The 14,246-nt window shown below is 44.0% G+C and overlaps 1 protein-coding gene across 2 annotated transcripts in view; it reads right to left on the reverse strand.

Annotated features, from left to right (window-relative positions):
• Window positions 1-2,034: 2,034 nt before the first annotated feature.
• Window positions 2,035-14,246, reverse strand: part of edar (ectodysplasin A receptor) — a 52,964-nt gene continuing 40,752 nt past the window's right edge. For both annotated transcript variants that reach the window (XM_064976582.1, XM_064976581.1), the window contains exons 6-11: window positions 13,560-13,769; window positions 12,851-12,925; window positions 11,603-11,675; window positions 8,386-8,650; window positions 8,221-8,281; window positions 2,035-5,124 (exon numbers count right to left, since the gene is read on the reverse strand). In XM_064976582.1, the coding sequence (XP_064832654.1) occupies window positions 4,796-5,124; window positions 8,221-8,281; window positions 8,386-8,650; window positions 11,603-11,675; window positions 12,851-12,925; window positions 13,560-13,769 (1,013 nt within the window). In that variant the 3' untranslated portion in view covers window positions 2,035-4,795. The remainder of the gene's footprint in view (window positions 5,125-8,220; window positions 8,282-8,385; window positions 8,651-11,602; window positions 11,676-12,850; window positions 12,926-13,559; window positions 13,770-14,246) is intronic.

Here is a 14,246-nt window from a genome sequence, read left to right on the forward strand (position 1 = left end):
TCCCAGTTCCTGCCGATGAAAAACATCCCCACAGCATGATGCTGCCACCAACATGCTTCAGTGTGGGGATGTTGTTCTCGGGGTGATGAGAGGTGTTGGGTTTGCGCCAGACATAGCGTTTTCCTTGATGGCCAAAAAACTAATTTTTAGTCTCATCTGATCAGAGTACCTTCTTCCATATGTTTGGGGAGTCTCCCACATGCCTTTTGGCGACCACCAAACATATTTTCTTATTTTTGTCTTTAAGCAAGGGCTCTTTCTGGCCACTCTTCCGTAAAGCCCAGCTCTGTGGCGTGTAAGGCTTAAAGTGGTCCTATGGACAGATACTCCAATCTCTGCTGTGGAGCTTTGCAGCTCCTTCAGGGTTATCTTTGGTCTCTTTGTTGCCTCTGATAAATGCCCTCCTTGCCTGGTCTGTGAGTTTTGGTGGGTGGCCCTCTTTTGGCAGGTTTGTTGTGGTGCCATATTCTTTCCATTTTTTAATAATGGATTTAATGGTGCTCTGTGGGATGTTCAAAGTTTTGGATATTTATTTACAACCCAACCCAGATATGTACTTCTCCACAACTTTGTCCGTGACCTGTTTGGAGGGCTCCTTGGTCTTCATGGTGCCGCTGGCTTAGTGGGGCCCCTTGCTTAGTGGTGTTGCAGACTCTGGGCCCTTTCAGAACAGGTGCATATATACTGATACTGAGATCATGTGACAGATTATGTGACACTTAAATAAAGTCCACCTTTGTGCAGTCTAACTAATTCTGTGACTTCTGAAGGTAATTGGTTGCACCAGGTCTTATTTAGGGGCTTCATAGCGAAGGGGTGAATACATATGTACGCACCACTTTTTTTTTTTTTTACATTGTTTTAAACAAGTAATTTTGAAAATTTCACTTGACCAATTTGGACTATTTTTTTGTGTATGTCCATTACATGAAATCCAACTAAAAATCAATTTAAATTACAGGTTGTAATGCAACAAAATAGGAACAAAGCCAAGGGGGATGAATACCTTTGCAAGACACTGTATCTGTGACCATATCTGTATTCCCAGTCATGTTATTTTAAAGGTTTCTGTGATGAACAGTCATGCGACATCCATACATTAGGGCCTAATGTATTTATTTTAATTGACTGATTTCCTTGTATGAACTGTAACTCAGTAATTCTTTTGAAATTGTTGCATGTTGTGTTTATATTTTTGTCCAGTATAGCTTTCTCTATGCTGCTGCAAACCTTAGCTGGCTGGAGAGAATAAAGTGTTCCCCATATTTGTCTGACAGTGATTAATGACATTCACAGTGTTAGATGTGTTCCTGCATGCTCTGGGATTAGACATAACTGGTCCTTCATTATATCATCAGTAGATACTACTGTACCAACACTAGGCTATAGGATGTCACTGTAGCAACAAAGATATAGGACGTATGAGAGAGATGGAACAAGCTCAGGTTTTGGAGACCTGTTTAAGGAATAAGTATTTAACGATGGAAAGTGTGTGTGTGTATGTGTGTGTGTGTTAGCAGGTACAGTGGCTGTATGAAGCTTGACTATTTGTTGGCACTCCCTGCCCTCAGGAGTCCAACTCTCTGTCTCGTCCCGCTACACTCACGCCAAGCCAAGCACTAGTAACTGGCCCGCACTGGCCAGCAGAGAGATGAACGTCATTATTTATCACAAACGATGGCTGTGTGATGTCTTGGCAGAGAGACTAACATGGCAGACTCTGGTTATTGTACAGATGATGCTCCAAGGTCTGACGTCATGATGTCTTACTGATATAGAGTAACCCGATTTCCACCAGTGCCCAGTTGTAGTGTAAACCTCTCTAGTAATTGGAGATATATGGTAATCAGCTGTTGCAGCAGATTCCTCTTCTTTGAGAGAATAGTTTGATCAACCACAGAAAACATGACATCCTTTATGTAAACAACGAGTGAAAAGGAGTGGTCTTATTATTGGAATAACATTACTGTTACCAAAACCATTATCCAAAAAGATAAAATTATCTTTTTACTGTAAATAAATAATAGCTTGGACTTTTTAAATTGATACTTCTTTATTGATGCATACAGTATGTACAATAATAAGTTATATATACATTTCCATTTGTTTCCATAAAATAGTTTTTGTTTCCATTGTTTCTAAAGTTTAGTCTGTGGAGCGTTTGTGATCCTGAGGTAAGAGGTCCAGGTTCTGCACATACAGTACAGTCAGTCATCTTCTGTCACTAAACTACCTACCTAAACCACTAGCTTTCTGTTGACGCTGTGTTTGAATTGATAAAAACAAGGAGAAACTTAAAGAAGCTGTTATGGATACGTGCTAAATGATGAACATTGAACATGCACATTTATTATTCATATACACTACCGGAGTCCAGCCCCTTTAAACGTGGCTAACTTAAAACACCAGAGCAGTGAAGACACACTGAGCAATGTGAGTGTGCTTCCCGTCACTCAACCGAAAAAGCATTCTTGGAGGTATAGAAAGGCACTGTTAAAACACTATAAACCAAACACACAGGAGGTTTCTCTTGTTCCTGAAATGTCTGTAGCTGGGAGCTTATCACCATTAGCTGATATAGTGGGCAGAACAAGTATCTGATACACTGCTGATTTTGCAGGTTTTCCTACTTACAAAGCATGTAGAGTTCTGTAATTTTTTATCATAGGTACACTTCAACTGTGAGAGACAGAATCTAAAACAAAAATCCAGAAAATCACATTGTATGATTTTTAAGTAATTAATTTGCATTTTATTGCATGACAAGTATTTGATCACCTACCAACCAGTAGGAATTCCATCTCTCACAGACCTGTTCGTTTTTCTTTAAGAAGCCCTCTTGTTCTCCACTCATTACCTGTATTAACTGCACCTGTTTGAACTCGTTACCTGTATAAAAGACACCTGTCCACACACTCAATCAAACAGACTCCAACCTCTCCACAATGGCCAAGAACAGGGAGCTGTGTAAAGACATCAGGCATAAAATTGTAGACCTACACAAGGACAAAATTGTAGACCTGGGATGGGCTTCAGGACAATAGGCAAGCAGCTTGGTCAGAAGGCAACAACTGTTGGCGCAATTATTAGAAAATGGAAGAAGTTCAAGATGACGGTCAATCACCCTCGGTCTGGGACTCCATACAAGATCTCACCTCGTGGGGCATCAATGATCATGAGGAAGGTGAGGGATCAGCCCAGAACTACACGGCAGGACCTGGTCAATGACCTGAAGAGAGCTGGGACCACCGTCTCAAAGAAAACCATTAGTAACACACTACGCAGTCATGGATTAAAGTCCTGCAGCGCGTGCAAGGTCTCCCTGCTCAAGCCAGCGCATGTCCAAGCCCGTTTGAAGTTTGCCAATGACCATCTGGATGATCCAGAGGAGGAATGGGAGAAGGTCATGTGGTCTGATGAGACAAAAATAGAGCTTTTTGGTCTAAACTCCACTCGCCGTGTTTGGAGGAAGAAGAAGGATGAGTACAACCCCAAGAACACCATCCCAACCTTGAAGCATGGAGGTGGAAACATCATTCTTTGGGGATGCTTTTCTGCAAAGGGGACAGGACGACTGCACCGTATTGAGGGGGGGATGGATGGGGGCCATGTATCGCAAGATCTTGGCCAACAACCTCCTTCCCTTAGTAAGAGCATTGAAGATGGGTCGTGGCTGGGTCTTCCAGCATGACAACGACCCAAAACACACAGCCAGGGCAACTAAGGAGTGGCTCTGTAAGAAGCATTTCAAGGTCCTGGAGTGGCCTAGCCAGTCTCCAGACCTGAACCCAATAGAAAATATTTGGAGGGAGCTGAAAGTCCGTATTGCCCAGCGACAGCCCCGAAACCTGAAGGATCTGGAGAAGGTCTGTATGGAGGAGTGGGCCAAAATCCCAGCTGCAGTGTGTGCAAACCTGGTCAAGAACTACAGGAAACGTATGATCTCTATAATTGCAAACAAAGGTTTCTGTACCAAATATTAAGTTCTGCTTTTCTGATGTATCAAATACTTATGTCATGCAATAAAATGCAAATGAATTCCTTAAAAATCATACAAAGACCTCTACATTCTTTGTAAGTAGGAAAACCTGCAAAATCGGCAGTGTATCAAATACTTGTTCTCCCCACTGTATGTGCTGAGCTTTTTGGCACAAAATGGCTGCCATCCTGTGGAATCACCCAGCATAGTGTCAGAGCCCGGCTGACAATAGCGTTGCTCAGTGCTGGGTCTCCTGGAGTTTTGTCTCCCTGCATTCCTCAGGCTGCAGTAGGCCTAGTCTGTTAGCAGTCTCTTTAATAGTCTCTGGCATCTGGTCTTTACTGGTTCATTGGTTTTAGTGGTTAATTAGGTGCTGAAAGTCTCGACTGTGAACCACAACACTATTATACCAGACCGCCACACGATAACCAATTAGAGCCAGTGGCAGCAGCTGACCGCTGGGGGCAGGTGGGGTAATAGAGGGTCTGGGGCCACAGGGGTCCTGGCAGAGGTCCATTATGCCATTTTTAAAATCTGATATTATGAAATGTACTACATGTGATCTATGTAAACAATAGCAAAAATGTTAAAGAAGGTTATAAAAAGCTTTTGTCGAGCAAGGTTAATTGCCAGTCCTTTGCCAGAGGAAGACAGAGAGACGAGGAGGAGAGAGATTTGGGATCTGGAGAGGCCTGCTGACATTCTTCATGTTGAGGGCTAAAACTGTTTGTTTCTGAATGTATGTGCGGGTATATGCACATGCGTCTATTGCATGTGTGTATATGAGTGTGTGTGAACATTAGTGTGTATATGGAGTCAGACGCTTGCACACCGTGGTGAGGACAGAGGGACAGTGTTTGTATCTCCTCCTCCCAGTACATCAGAACATAGTGACTCCACAGCATCCAGTCTCTCTATCTGCACCAGTCTGGTGAGCAGGTCTGGGATGCTGTATCCGGCTGTACTGATCCTCTCAAACAGCTGCAGGCCGTCACTCATCCCTCCGATCTCATCCCTCTTCAGGCCAAAGCTCTCTGCCAGGTGTCTCCAGGTCTTCACCACGGCTGCCTCGCTACTGTAGGAGGAGCTCAGCATCCGACTGGCCTTCTCTAGACAGTCAAATGGTAGTTCTGTAGGACTTAGACCTAGGGAGAGGGAGGGAGAGGGAGGGTTAGGATGTGTGTGTTGTGGCTAGAGATCAGCATACAAGATTCCTTCGCTAGACAGTCGAAGAGTACTTCTATAGCAGGGGTGGTACACACATTATAAAAGGGCCACATTGAAAAAACACAAGGAATTCGCAGGCCTACTATGTTTGTTTTTACAAAATAATTGGCCATTGTATTATTAGAAAGAATATGGCTGTTTAAAATGTCCACTTACGTACAAAGGATGCTGTATATATAATTTTAACATATTAAAACAAAAAAAGAGATAAATAATATTTGTCCAGACTTTGCTGCTATGCTTACAGATGTGCATAATATACTGCGACTCTAATCAAAAATTAGCCTATTTAATAACCCAAAATAACAAAAACCTAGCTAGGTTGTTGTAACATTTAAACTTAAAACATGTTAAAAAATGTTTTGCAATGAATGGATCACCGATGCGGTTGAATGCAGCATTGCTGTATGTTGCACTCAAAATTAATTGACAACCCAAATTATTGCGTGGGCCGGAATGTAGAAATGTATCACGGGCCGGAAACGGCCCGTTGGCCTTGTGTTTGAAGTTCTATAGGGCTGAAACCAGTCGAAGGGTAGTTCTATAAGGCTGAAACCAGTTGAAGGGCAGTTCTATAGGGCTGAAACCAGTCGAAGGGTAGTTCTATAGGGCTAAAACCAGTCGAAGGGTAGTTCTATAAGGCTGAAACCAGTTGAAGGGCAGTTCTAAGGGCTGAAACCAGTCGAAGGGCAGTTCTATAAGGGCTGAAACCAGTCGAAGGGTAGTTCTATAGGGCTGAAACCAGTCGAAGGGCAGTTCTATAAGGCTGAAACCAGTTAGTTCTAAGGCTGAAACCAGTTGAAGGGTAGTTCTATAGGGCTGAAACCAGTCAGTTGAAGGGCAGTTCTATAGGGCTGAAACCAGTCGAAGGGTAGTTCTATAGGGCTGAAACCAGTCGAAGGGCAGTTCTATAGGGCTGAAACCAGTCGAAGGGTAGTTCTATAGGGCTGAAACCAGTAGTTCTATAAGGCTGAAACCAGTTGAAGGGCAGTTCTATAGGGCTGAAACCAGTCGAAGGGTAGTTCTATAGGGCTGAAACCAGTCGAAGGGTAGTTCTATAAGGCTGAAACCAGTCGAAGGGCAGTTCTATAGGGCTGAAACCAGTCGAAGGGTAGTTCTATAAGGCTGAAACCAGTTGAAGGGCAGTTCTATAGGGCTGAAACCAGTCGAAGAGCAGTTCTATAAGGCTGAAACCAGTCGAAGGGCAGTTCTATAAGGCTGAAACCAGTCGAAGGGCAGTTCTATAGGGCTGAAACCAGTTGAAGGGCAGTTCTATAGGGCTGATACCAGTTGAAGGGCAGTTCTATAGGGCTGAGACCAGTCGAAGGGCAGTTCTATAGGGCTGAAACCAGTCGAAGGGCAGTTCTATAGGGCTGAAACCAGTCAAAGGGCAGTTCTATAGGGCTGATACCAGTCGAAGGGTAGTTCTATAAGGCTGATACCAGTCGAAGGGTAGTTCTATAGGGCTGATACCAATCGAAGGGTAGTTCTATAGGGCTGAAACCAATCGAAGGGTAGTTCTATAGGGCTGAAACCAGTCGAAGGGCAGTTCTATAAGGCTGAAACCAGTCGAAGGGTAGTTCTATAGGGCTGAAACCAGTCGAAGGGTAGTTCTATAGGGCTGAAACCAGTCGAAGGGCAGTTCTATAGGGCTGATACCAGTTCTATAGGGCTGAGACCAGTCGAAGGGTAGTTCTATAGGGCTGAAACCAGTCGAAGGGTAGTTCTATAGGGCTGAAACCAGTCGAAGGGTAGTTCTATAGGGCTGAAACCAGTCGAAGGGTAGTTCTATAGGGCTGAAACCAGTCGAAGGGTAGTTCTATAGGGCTGAAACCAGTCGAAGGGCAGTTCTATAGGGCTGAAACCAGTCGAAGGGCAGTTCTATAGGGCTGAAACCAGTCGAAGGGCAGTTCTATAGGGCTGAAACCAGTCGAAGGGCAGTTCTATAGGGCTGAAACCAGTCGAAGGGTAGTTCTATAGGGCTGAAACCAGTCGAAGGGTAGTTCTATAGGGCTGAAACCAGTCGAAGGGTAGTTCTATAGGGCTGAAACCAGTCGAAGGGCAGTTCTATAGGGCTGAAACCAGTCGAAGGGCAGTTCTATAGGGCTGATACCAGTCGAAGGGCAGTTCTATAGGGCTGATACCAGTCGAAGGGCAGTTCTATAGGGCTGAAACCAGTCGAAGGGCAGTTCTATAGGGCTGAAACCAGTATAGGGCTGAAGGGTAGTTCTATAGGGCTGAAACCAGTCGAAGGGTAGTTCTATAGGGCTGAAACCAGTCGAAGGGCAGTTCTATAAGGCTGAAACCAGTTGAAGGGCAGTTCTATAGGGCTGAAACCAGTCGAAGGGCAGTTCTATAGGGCTGAAACCAGTCGAAGGGTAGTTCTATAGGGCTGAAACCAGTCGAAGGGCAGTTCTATAGGGCTGAAACCAGTCGAAGGGTAGTTCTATAGGGCTGAAACCAGTCGAAGGGTAGTTCTATAGGGCTGAAACCAGTCGAAGGGCAGTTCTATAGGGCTGAAACCAGTCGAAGGGCAGTTCTATAGGGCTGAAACCAGTCGAAGGGTAGTTCTATAGGGCTGAAACCAGTCGAAGGGCAGTTCTATAGGGCTGAAACCAGTCGAAGGGCAGTTCTATAGGGCTGAGACCAGTCGAAGGGTAGTTCTATAGGGCTGAAACCAGTCGAAGGGTAGTTCTATAGGGCTGAAACCAGTCGAAGGGCAGTTCTATAGGGCTGAAACCAGTCGAAGGGTAGTTCTATAGGGCTGATACCAGTCAAAGGGTAGTTCTATAGGGCTGATACCAGTCGAAGGGCAGTTCTATAGGGCTGAAACCAGTCGAAGGGTAGTTCTATAGGGCTGAAACCAGTCGAAGGGCAGTTCTATAGGGCTGAAACCAGTCGAAGGGCAGTTCTATAGGGCTGAGACCAGTCGAAGGGCAGTTCTATAGGGCTGAAACCAGTCGAAGGGCAGTTCTATAGGGCTGAAACCCGGGGATGTACGTGTGAGTTCTCACCCTCGGCCACATTGCAGGCTCTTGCATACAGATCCAGGATCTTTTTCCTCCGGCTCTGAATCTGTAGGAAGAGACAAAGAGAAAGGTAAAGTAAGTTACAAAGTAATTACATCGCAATACATTGTAAAAGTACATAGTTGGTTGTGAATGACTGATCTCTCTCACCCCTGTAGCCTTGTTGTTATTGATGATGTTTGCATTGCTATTGCTAATGTTGTTAGTGTTGATAGGGCTGGTGGGGTTGGATCCAGTCTTATCCTTGTTGAGGAGCCCCAGGGAAAGCAGGCAGAGGTCCGGCTTGGTTCCCAGGTTCAGGAGACAGAGGCTGGGGTTAGGATCAGCTGCCCCCTGCCTCTCCAATGCTGCCTCCTCATCACTATCCATACTACGACTCAACAGCTGCTCGTTCTCTGACGATGCATCATTCTCACTGGGGAGGAGAGAGAAAATCAAGCTGAGTTGTCAAAATTCCATATCAGTCAGCATAATAACACTAAGCCTTCATGACCTTTTCAACTGATATTTAGCTGTGTCGAGTTATGCTAATGTTATGGAGCTTCAGCCTAATTGTTATACTGTGAGGAGCCTCTTGTTTTAGCTTGCATATTTAGCTTTGGTTCCACAGAACGCCACTGACAGTGTGTAACACTGGGACTTTCTCCCAAAAACACCTTGTTGACAAAGATTCTCAGAGATTGTTTTTACATATGTGCACGTACACACGCGCAAACACACACACACACGCATTGTTTCTCAGTCACCCTACACCCACTCTGGAAGCTAAGACAGTGAGTTAGCACATCCTCTGGAATGCAGTTAGCCACACTGTTTACCTCTGCTGAGTCTAGCTAGGTGATGTAATGCTAATGTTAATGTGTGTGTTGACATGTAACTTGTTCATACAGACCATATACAGTGTGTGCACATGTGACACTGTATGAAAAACACATCGTCTGTGTCTATCCATGTTTACCTGAGTGTATATGTCTGTTCTCATTGCTGTCTGTCATAATGAATAAGGCTTCATTGTCTGCAATTGTGGGGTTGAGACTGAAGAAAGGAGAGAGGGGGAAAGACAGCAGAGGACAGAAAGGGGAAGGGCAAGGAGCTGTCATCCACCTGGTGGTTTGGCTGCGCTATAGAGTAATTATCTCTCTCTCTCTTTACCCCCAATCTTTCCTCACCTCTCTTTGCCTCTCTCTCCTACCCACCTTCCCCTCGCTCTCTTTATATTCATCCCCCACTCCACTCTCCCTCCCCTCCTCCAGGGCCAATCTGTGCTCAGCTACCTCACCCTCCAAAGCCACATAATCACTCTGCTTCAGAAAAATCCTCAAGTGAACTTGTTTTTTCCATGCCCACGCAAGGGGACACACACACTGTCTCCCCACTAAAAGGGCTGGCAGCGATGCTCTGCTGCAGTGACTTGTCCTGTGGTAGTCTAATTACAGGCAGATTCCGAAAAACAGATAAAAAAACCTCTGTCTGTGAGGCCCCCAGTCAACCACTACACTGTAAAACCAGGAAGCATGTGACACGTTCATAACCTAAACATCAGTGTTTAAAACTGAAGCATTAGGCATTTAGAACTGCCAATAAGTGTTCTCATCTTAAACACAGGCGTTTAGAATGCTTGGTTAAACATTAAAGTCTTTCTTTCCAGTCAGTTTCCAACCATGAGAACACCCATATCTCCTTAGAGTTCAGTTTTTAACCACTAGTGTTTTAACCACTGTTTAGAATGACTTTAGTCATTAGAAATTGATGTGACTTCATTTGCTTTAAATTCAGATCAGTGTTAGGAATGTCTATCACCTTACCTACATTTCAGCACTGAACAGGACATTTGATTCAAGAAATATTTTAAATCAAGTGGTGGTGTTGTTACTCAACTGGGTTGAGTTCATTTCTGTTAACTCTGAGTGAAAAAGACGTGGGAAGGGCCTCATTATCATATTTCCCAGAATGCTTTGTTGTAGGTTGCTCTTTAGAATAGTTTGTTTCAATATCTATGTTTACTCATGCATATTGATTGATTCATTTATCTTATACTATACAAAGATAAATCATTTAAATAACTGTTTCTAAACTAATCCAATCTGTAAGAGGTTGGATTTATTGCACCAGTTACTGAGATAGTTGTTCCAGTTTAGATGGTTTAGGTCAGGGGTGTCAAACTCATTCCATGGAGGGCCTAGGGTCTGCTGTTTTTTTGTTTTTACTTTCAAGTAAGCTCTCGACAACCAAGTGAGGGGAGTTCCTTACTAATTAGTGACCTTAATTAATCAATCAAGTGAAAACCTGCACACACTCTGCCCCTCCGTGGAATGAGGTTGACACGTGGTTTCGGTAGTCTTGTTTGTTAAGTCCTTCACCATAGCAGCCGTTCTGAGTGCAGGTTGTGGCTAATAAAATATTCCAATTCATGGATATCCTCCCTCTGGCTGGAGGAAGGAATTACAAATCACTTCAAAAACCAGCATATTGTGTGTACATGTGACTTGTGATACTGTATGAAACAAACACATCGTCTGTGTCTATCCATGTTTACATGAGTGTATATAGGTCTGATGTGGCCCATGAGCCAGGATGTTCAGACCACAATGTGGCCATAACTAAAGGCTTTATGAAACATGCAACATGTGGTGATACAGGGTTTACTTTGAATTCAAACACATTCACTTAGGCAGTCACTTGGTGAAATGAGTGAATTGAACTATGTCTCTGTTACTAACAAACACAGTCAAGGGTCAGAATCTCTCACATTCATTTGAAAGGCATGCTGGGAAATGTGCAAATACGGCTTTACACCCTACAGTGTTAAAATAACACCCCCAGTGTTTAGCCTTTAAAACCTAAATGCCTTGTGCTGAATAAATGTGTTCATGTATTTAAAGAGTCTTACAGAGAATAAACATGTTTTCAATCTACACTGTGACGCGTTTTCATAGAAATTAAAAATACCTTGACAGGTTCAGATTCTAAACATTTGGTTTTTCAGTGTACACAACCCCTACGCAACTCAGACATGCACACAAACAAGCTTGCAGACACACACACACACACACACACACACACACACACACACACACACACACACACACACACACACACACACACACACACACACACACACACACACACACACACACACACACACACACACACACACACACACACACACACACACACACACACACACACACACACACACACACACACACACACACACACACACACACACACACACACACACACACACACACACACACCATGCACATGATCTTAGTGATATTGGTAACCATTGCACACCGTTTGTGTCTGTTTGTTCAGTTTGTGTGTTTGATGTTTGTCATGTGTGCAGGTGGTCAGGATACCTTACCTTTTCACTGTCTTCGGAGGCGTAGGTTTGAGTTTGTCAAATTCATCCTTTTCGGAGAAAATTACAACATTGTCTGAAAGAAAGAAAACATATTTTGTAAATCAAATGTTATTTCTCCCACAGTTCTTTTAATTCTGGTAAAAGTCAGAAATTATCATCAAAATAACCTGGGGCATAAGGGCCCATTATTTTCAAAATAAATCAATTAAGAAGACTGTAGTGTTCAAATGCAATCATATCAAAGTTTAAAGCCTATAAGTGTCTGGCACTGTCAGCCTAGATGGTGTACGCCTCAGAGACGTCTCAGACAGACTCATAGCTCCCAGCTCTACTGGAAATGTCAATCATAGAGACTTATGAGACAGCTGCTTAATGCACACACATGCACGCACACTTTCCCCAAAACATACACACACGATACAGTACACTTTCACCAATACACAGAGAAAATGTAAACAGACATTCAGTTTTAAGAATAAAACACTTATGTTTGTGATTCTTTTAATTTGCAAACCTAAACACGCAGGTTTGATTCCTAAACCTAAAGGACTGTATGTATAACTATTACCATACTGGGGGTAAATGGTAGGCCTATGTGAGATGACAGTAGGTGTATTATCGTGAGGTTGATAACCCCTGAAGGAGTCAGTCGGTTGTTAACATTCTGGTTAGTGCGAGGGGAACAGTGACGGCCTAGAGCTAGCGCCACAGTCTAATCTAAACATTCCACCATGCTGCGCTCACTGCACACGGAATGTACTCCTCACCATTGTCAACCACACACACACACTGTCAAACCCACAGACCCCAGGCATGACAGACAGCCATCAGGTATGAGAATGTCTCTTTATTAGTCTAATAAACCAGACTATAGATTAAGAATGTCTCTTTATTAGTCTAATAAACCAGACTATAGATTAATAATGTCTCTTTATGTTAGTCTAATAAACCAGACTATAGATTAAGAATGTCTCTTTATTAGTCTAATAAACCAGACTATAGATTAAGAATGTCTCTTTATGTTAGTCTAATAAAACAGACTAGAGATTAAGAATGTCTCTTTATTAGTCTAATAAACCAGACTATAGATTATGTCTGAGTCCAAAACTGGTACTGTAAGTAAAAGTTTGTGTTCTGTAGTGTGTTGTTCTGTTAACTAAGGTAGTGTGTTGTCTATCTGTGTGTGTGTGTGTGTGTGTGTGTGTTGTGTCGTTGTGTCTGTGTTGTGTAGTGTATATGTAGCCTCACCTGGAACATCTTTCTTATCCTCCTGTTTGTTGGTCTGAGCCTCCACAGCCTTCACCACCTGACCAGAGCAGCATGCTGTGAACACACAGAGAGAGAGAGAAAGTTTAGTGTACGTGCACACTGATTGTTACCCTGTCCGCTGGGTTTCTGGGTGTGAGTATGTGTGTGTGTGAGTGTTACCCTGTCCGCTGGGTTTCTGGGTGTGAGTATGTGTGTGTGTGAGTGTTACCCTGTCCGCTGGGTTTCTGGGTGTGAGTATGTGTGTGTGTGAGTGTTACCCTGTCCGCTGGGTTTCTGGGTGTGAGTATGTGTGTGTGTGAGTGTTACCCTGCCCACTGGGTTTCTGGGTGTGGTTTGTGGGTGTGAGTGTTACCCTTATGTGTGTGTGTGAGTGTTACCCTGCCCACTGGGTTTCTGGGTGTGAGTATGTGTGTGTGTGAGTGTTACCCTTGTCCGCTGGGTTTCTGGGTGTGAGTATGTGTGTGTGTGAGTGTTACCCTGTCCGCTGGGTTTCTGGGTGTGAGTATGTGTGTGTGTGAGTGTTACCCTGTCCGCTGGGTTTCTGGGTGTGAGTGTGTGTGTGTGAGTGTTACCCTGTCCGCTGGGTGTCTGGGTGTGAGCGTGTGTGAGTGTTATCCTGTCCGCTGGTTACCCTGTCTTGGGTGTCGTGTGTGGTGTGAGTGTTATCTTGTGTGTGTGTGAGTGTTACCCTGTCCGCTGGGCTTGGCTTTGAGGATGTAGAACATGATGATGAGGACAATGGCGATGGCCATGATGAAGATGGTTGACATGGCGATGATGAGAGCAGTTGCTAGGTGACCCTGTCCTGTGGGGTCTTTGTGAGGGTGAGGGAACATGGTGGTACTGCTGGTTGAGACACTGGGGGCTTTGCCTGACAGCACAACTTTGGTAAGCATGCCTGGAACACACAGATACTACACAGTTACAACACAGATACTACTTCTGTATCTGAAGGAAGCCATGCAAGGGGGGCATGTTTTGGTTTTTGGCCTAGCACTACACAGCTGATTCAAATAATAAACTAATCATCAAACTTTGATCATTCAAGCAGACCACCGTAGGCCCTGTGCCCAAGAACACCAAGGTAAACTGCCTAAAAGACTGCCGACCCGTAGCACTCACGTCTGTATCCATGAAGTGCTTTGAAAGGTTGGTCATGGCTCACATCAACACCATTATCCTGGAAACCATATAACCACTCCAATTTGCATATATACCCAATAGATCACTAGATGATGCAATCCCTATTGCACTCCACACTGCCCTTTCCCACCTGGACAAAAAGAACACCTACGTGAGAATACTGTTCATTGACTACAGCTCAGCGTTCAACATGATAGTGCCCTCAAAGCTCACCACGAAGCTAAGGATCCTG

The sequence above is a fragment of the Oncorhynchus masou genome, chromosome 10 (genome assembly GCF_036934945.1).
Source record: "Oncorhynchus masou masou isolate Uvic2021 chromosome 10, UVic_Omas_1.1, whole genome shotgun sequence".
NCBI classification, from domain to species: Eukaryota; Metazoa; Chordata; class Actinopteri; order Salmoniformes; family Salmonidae; genus Oncorhynchus; species Oncorhynchus masou.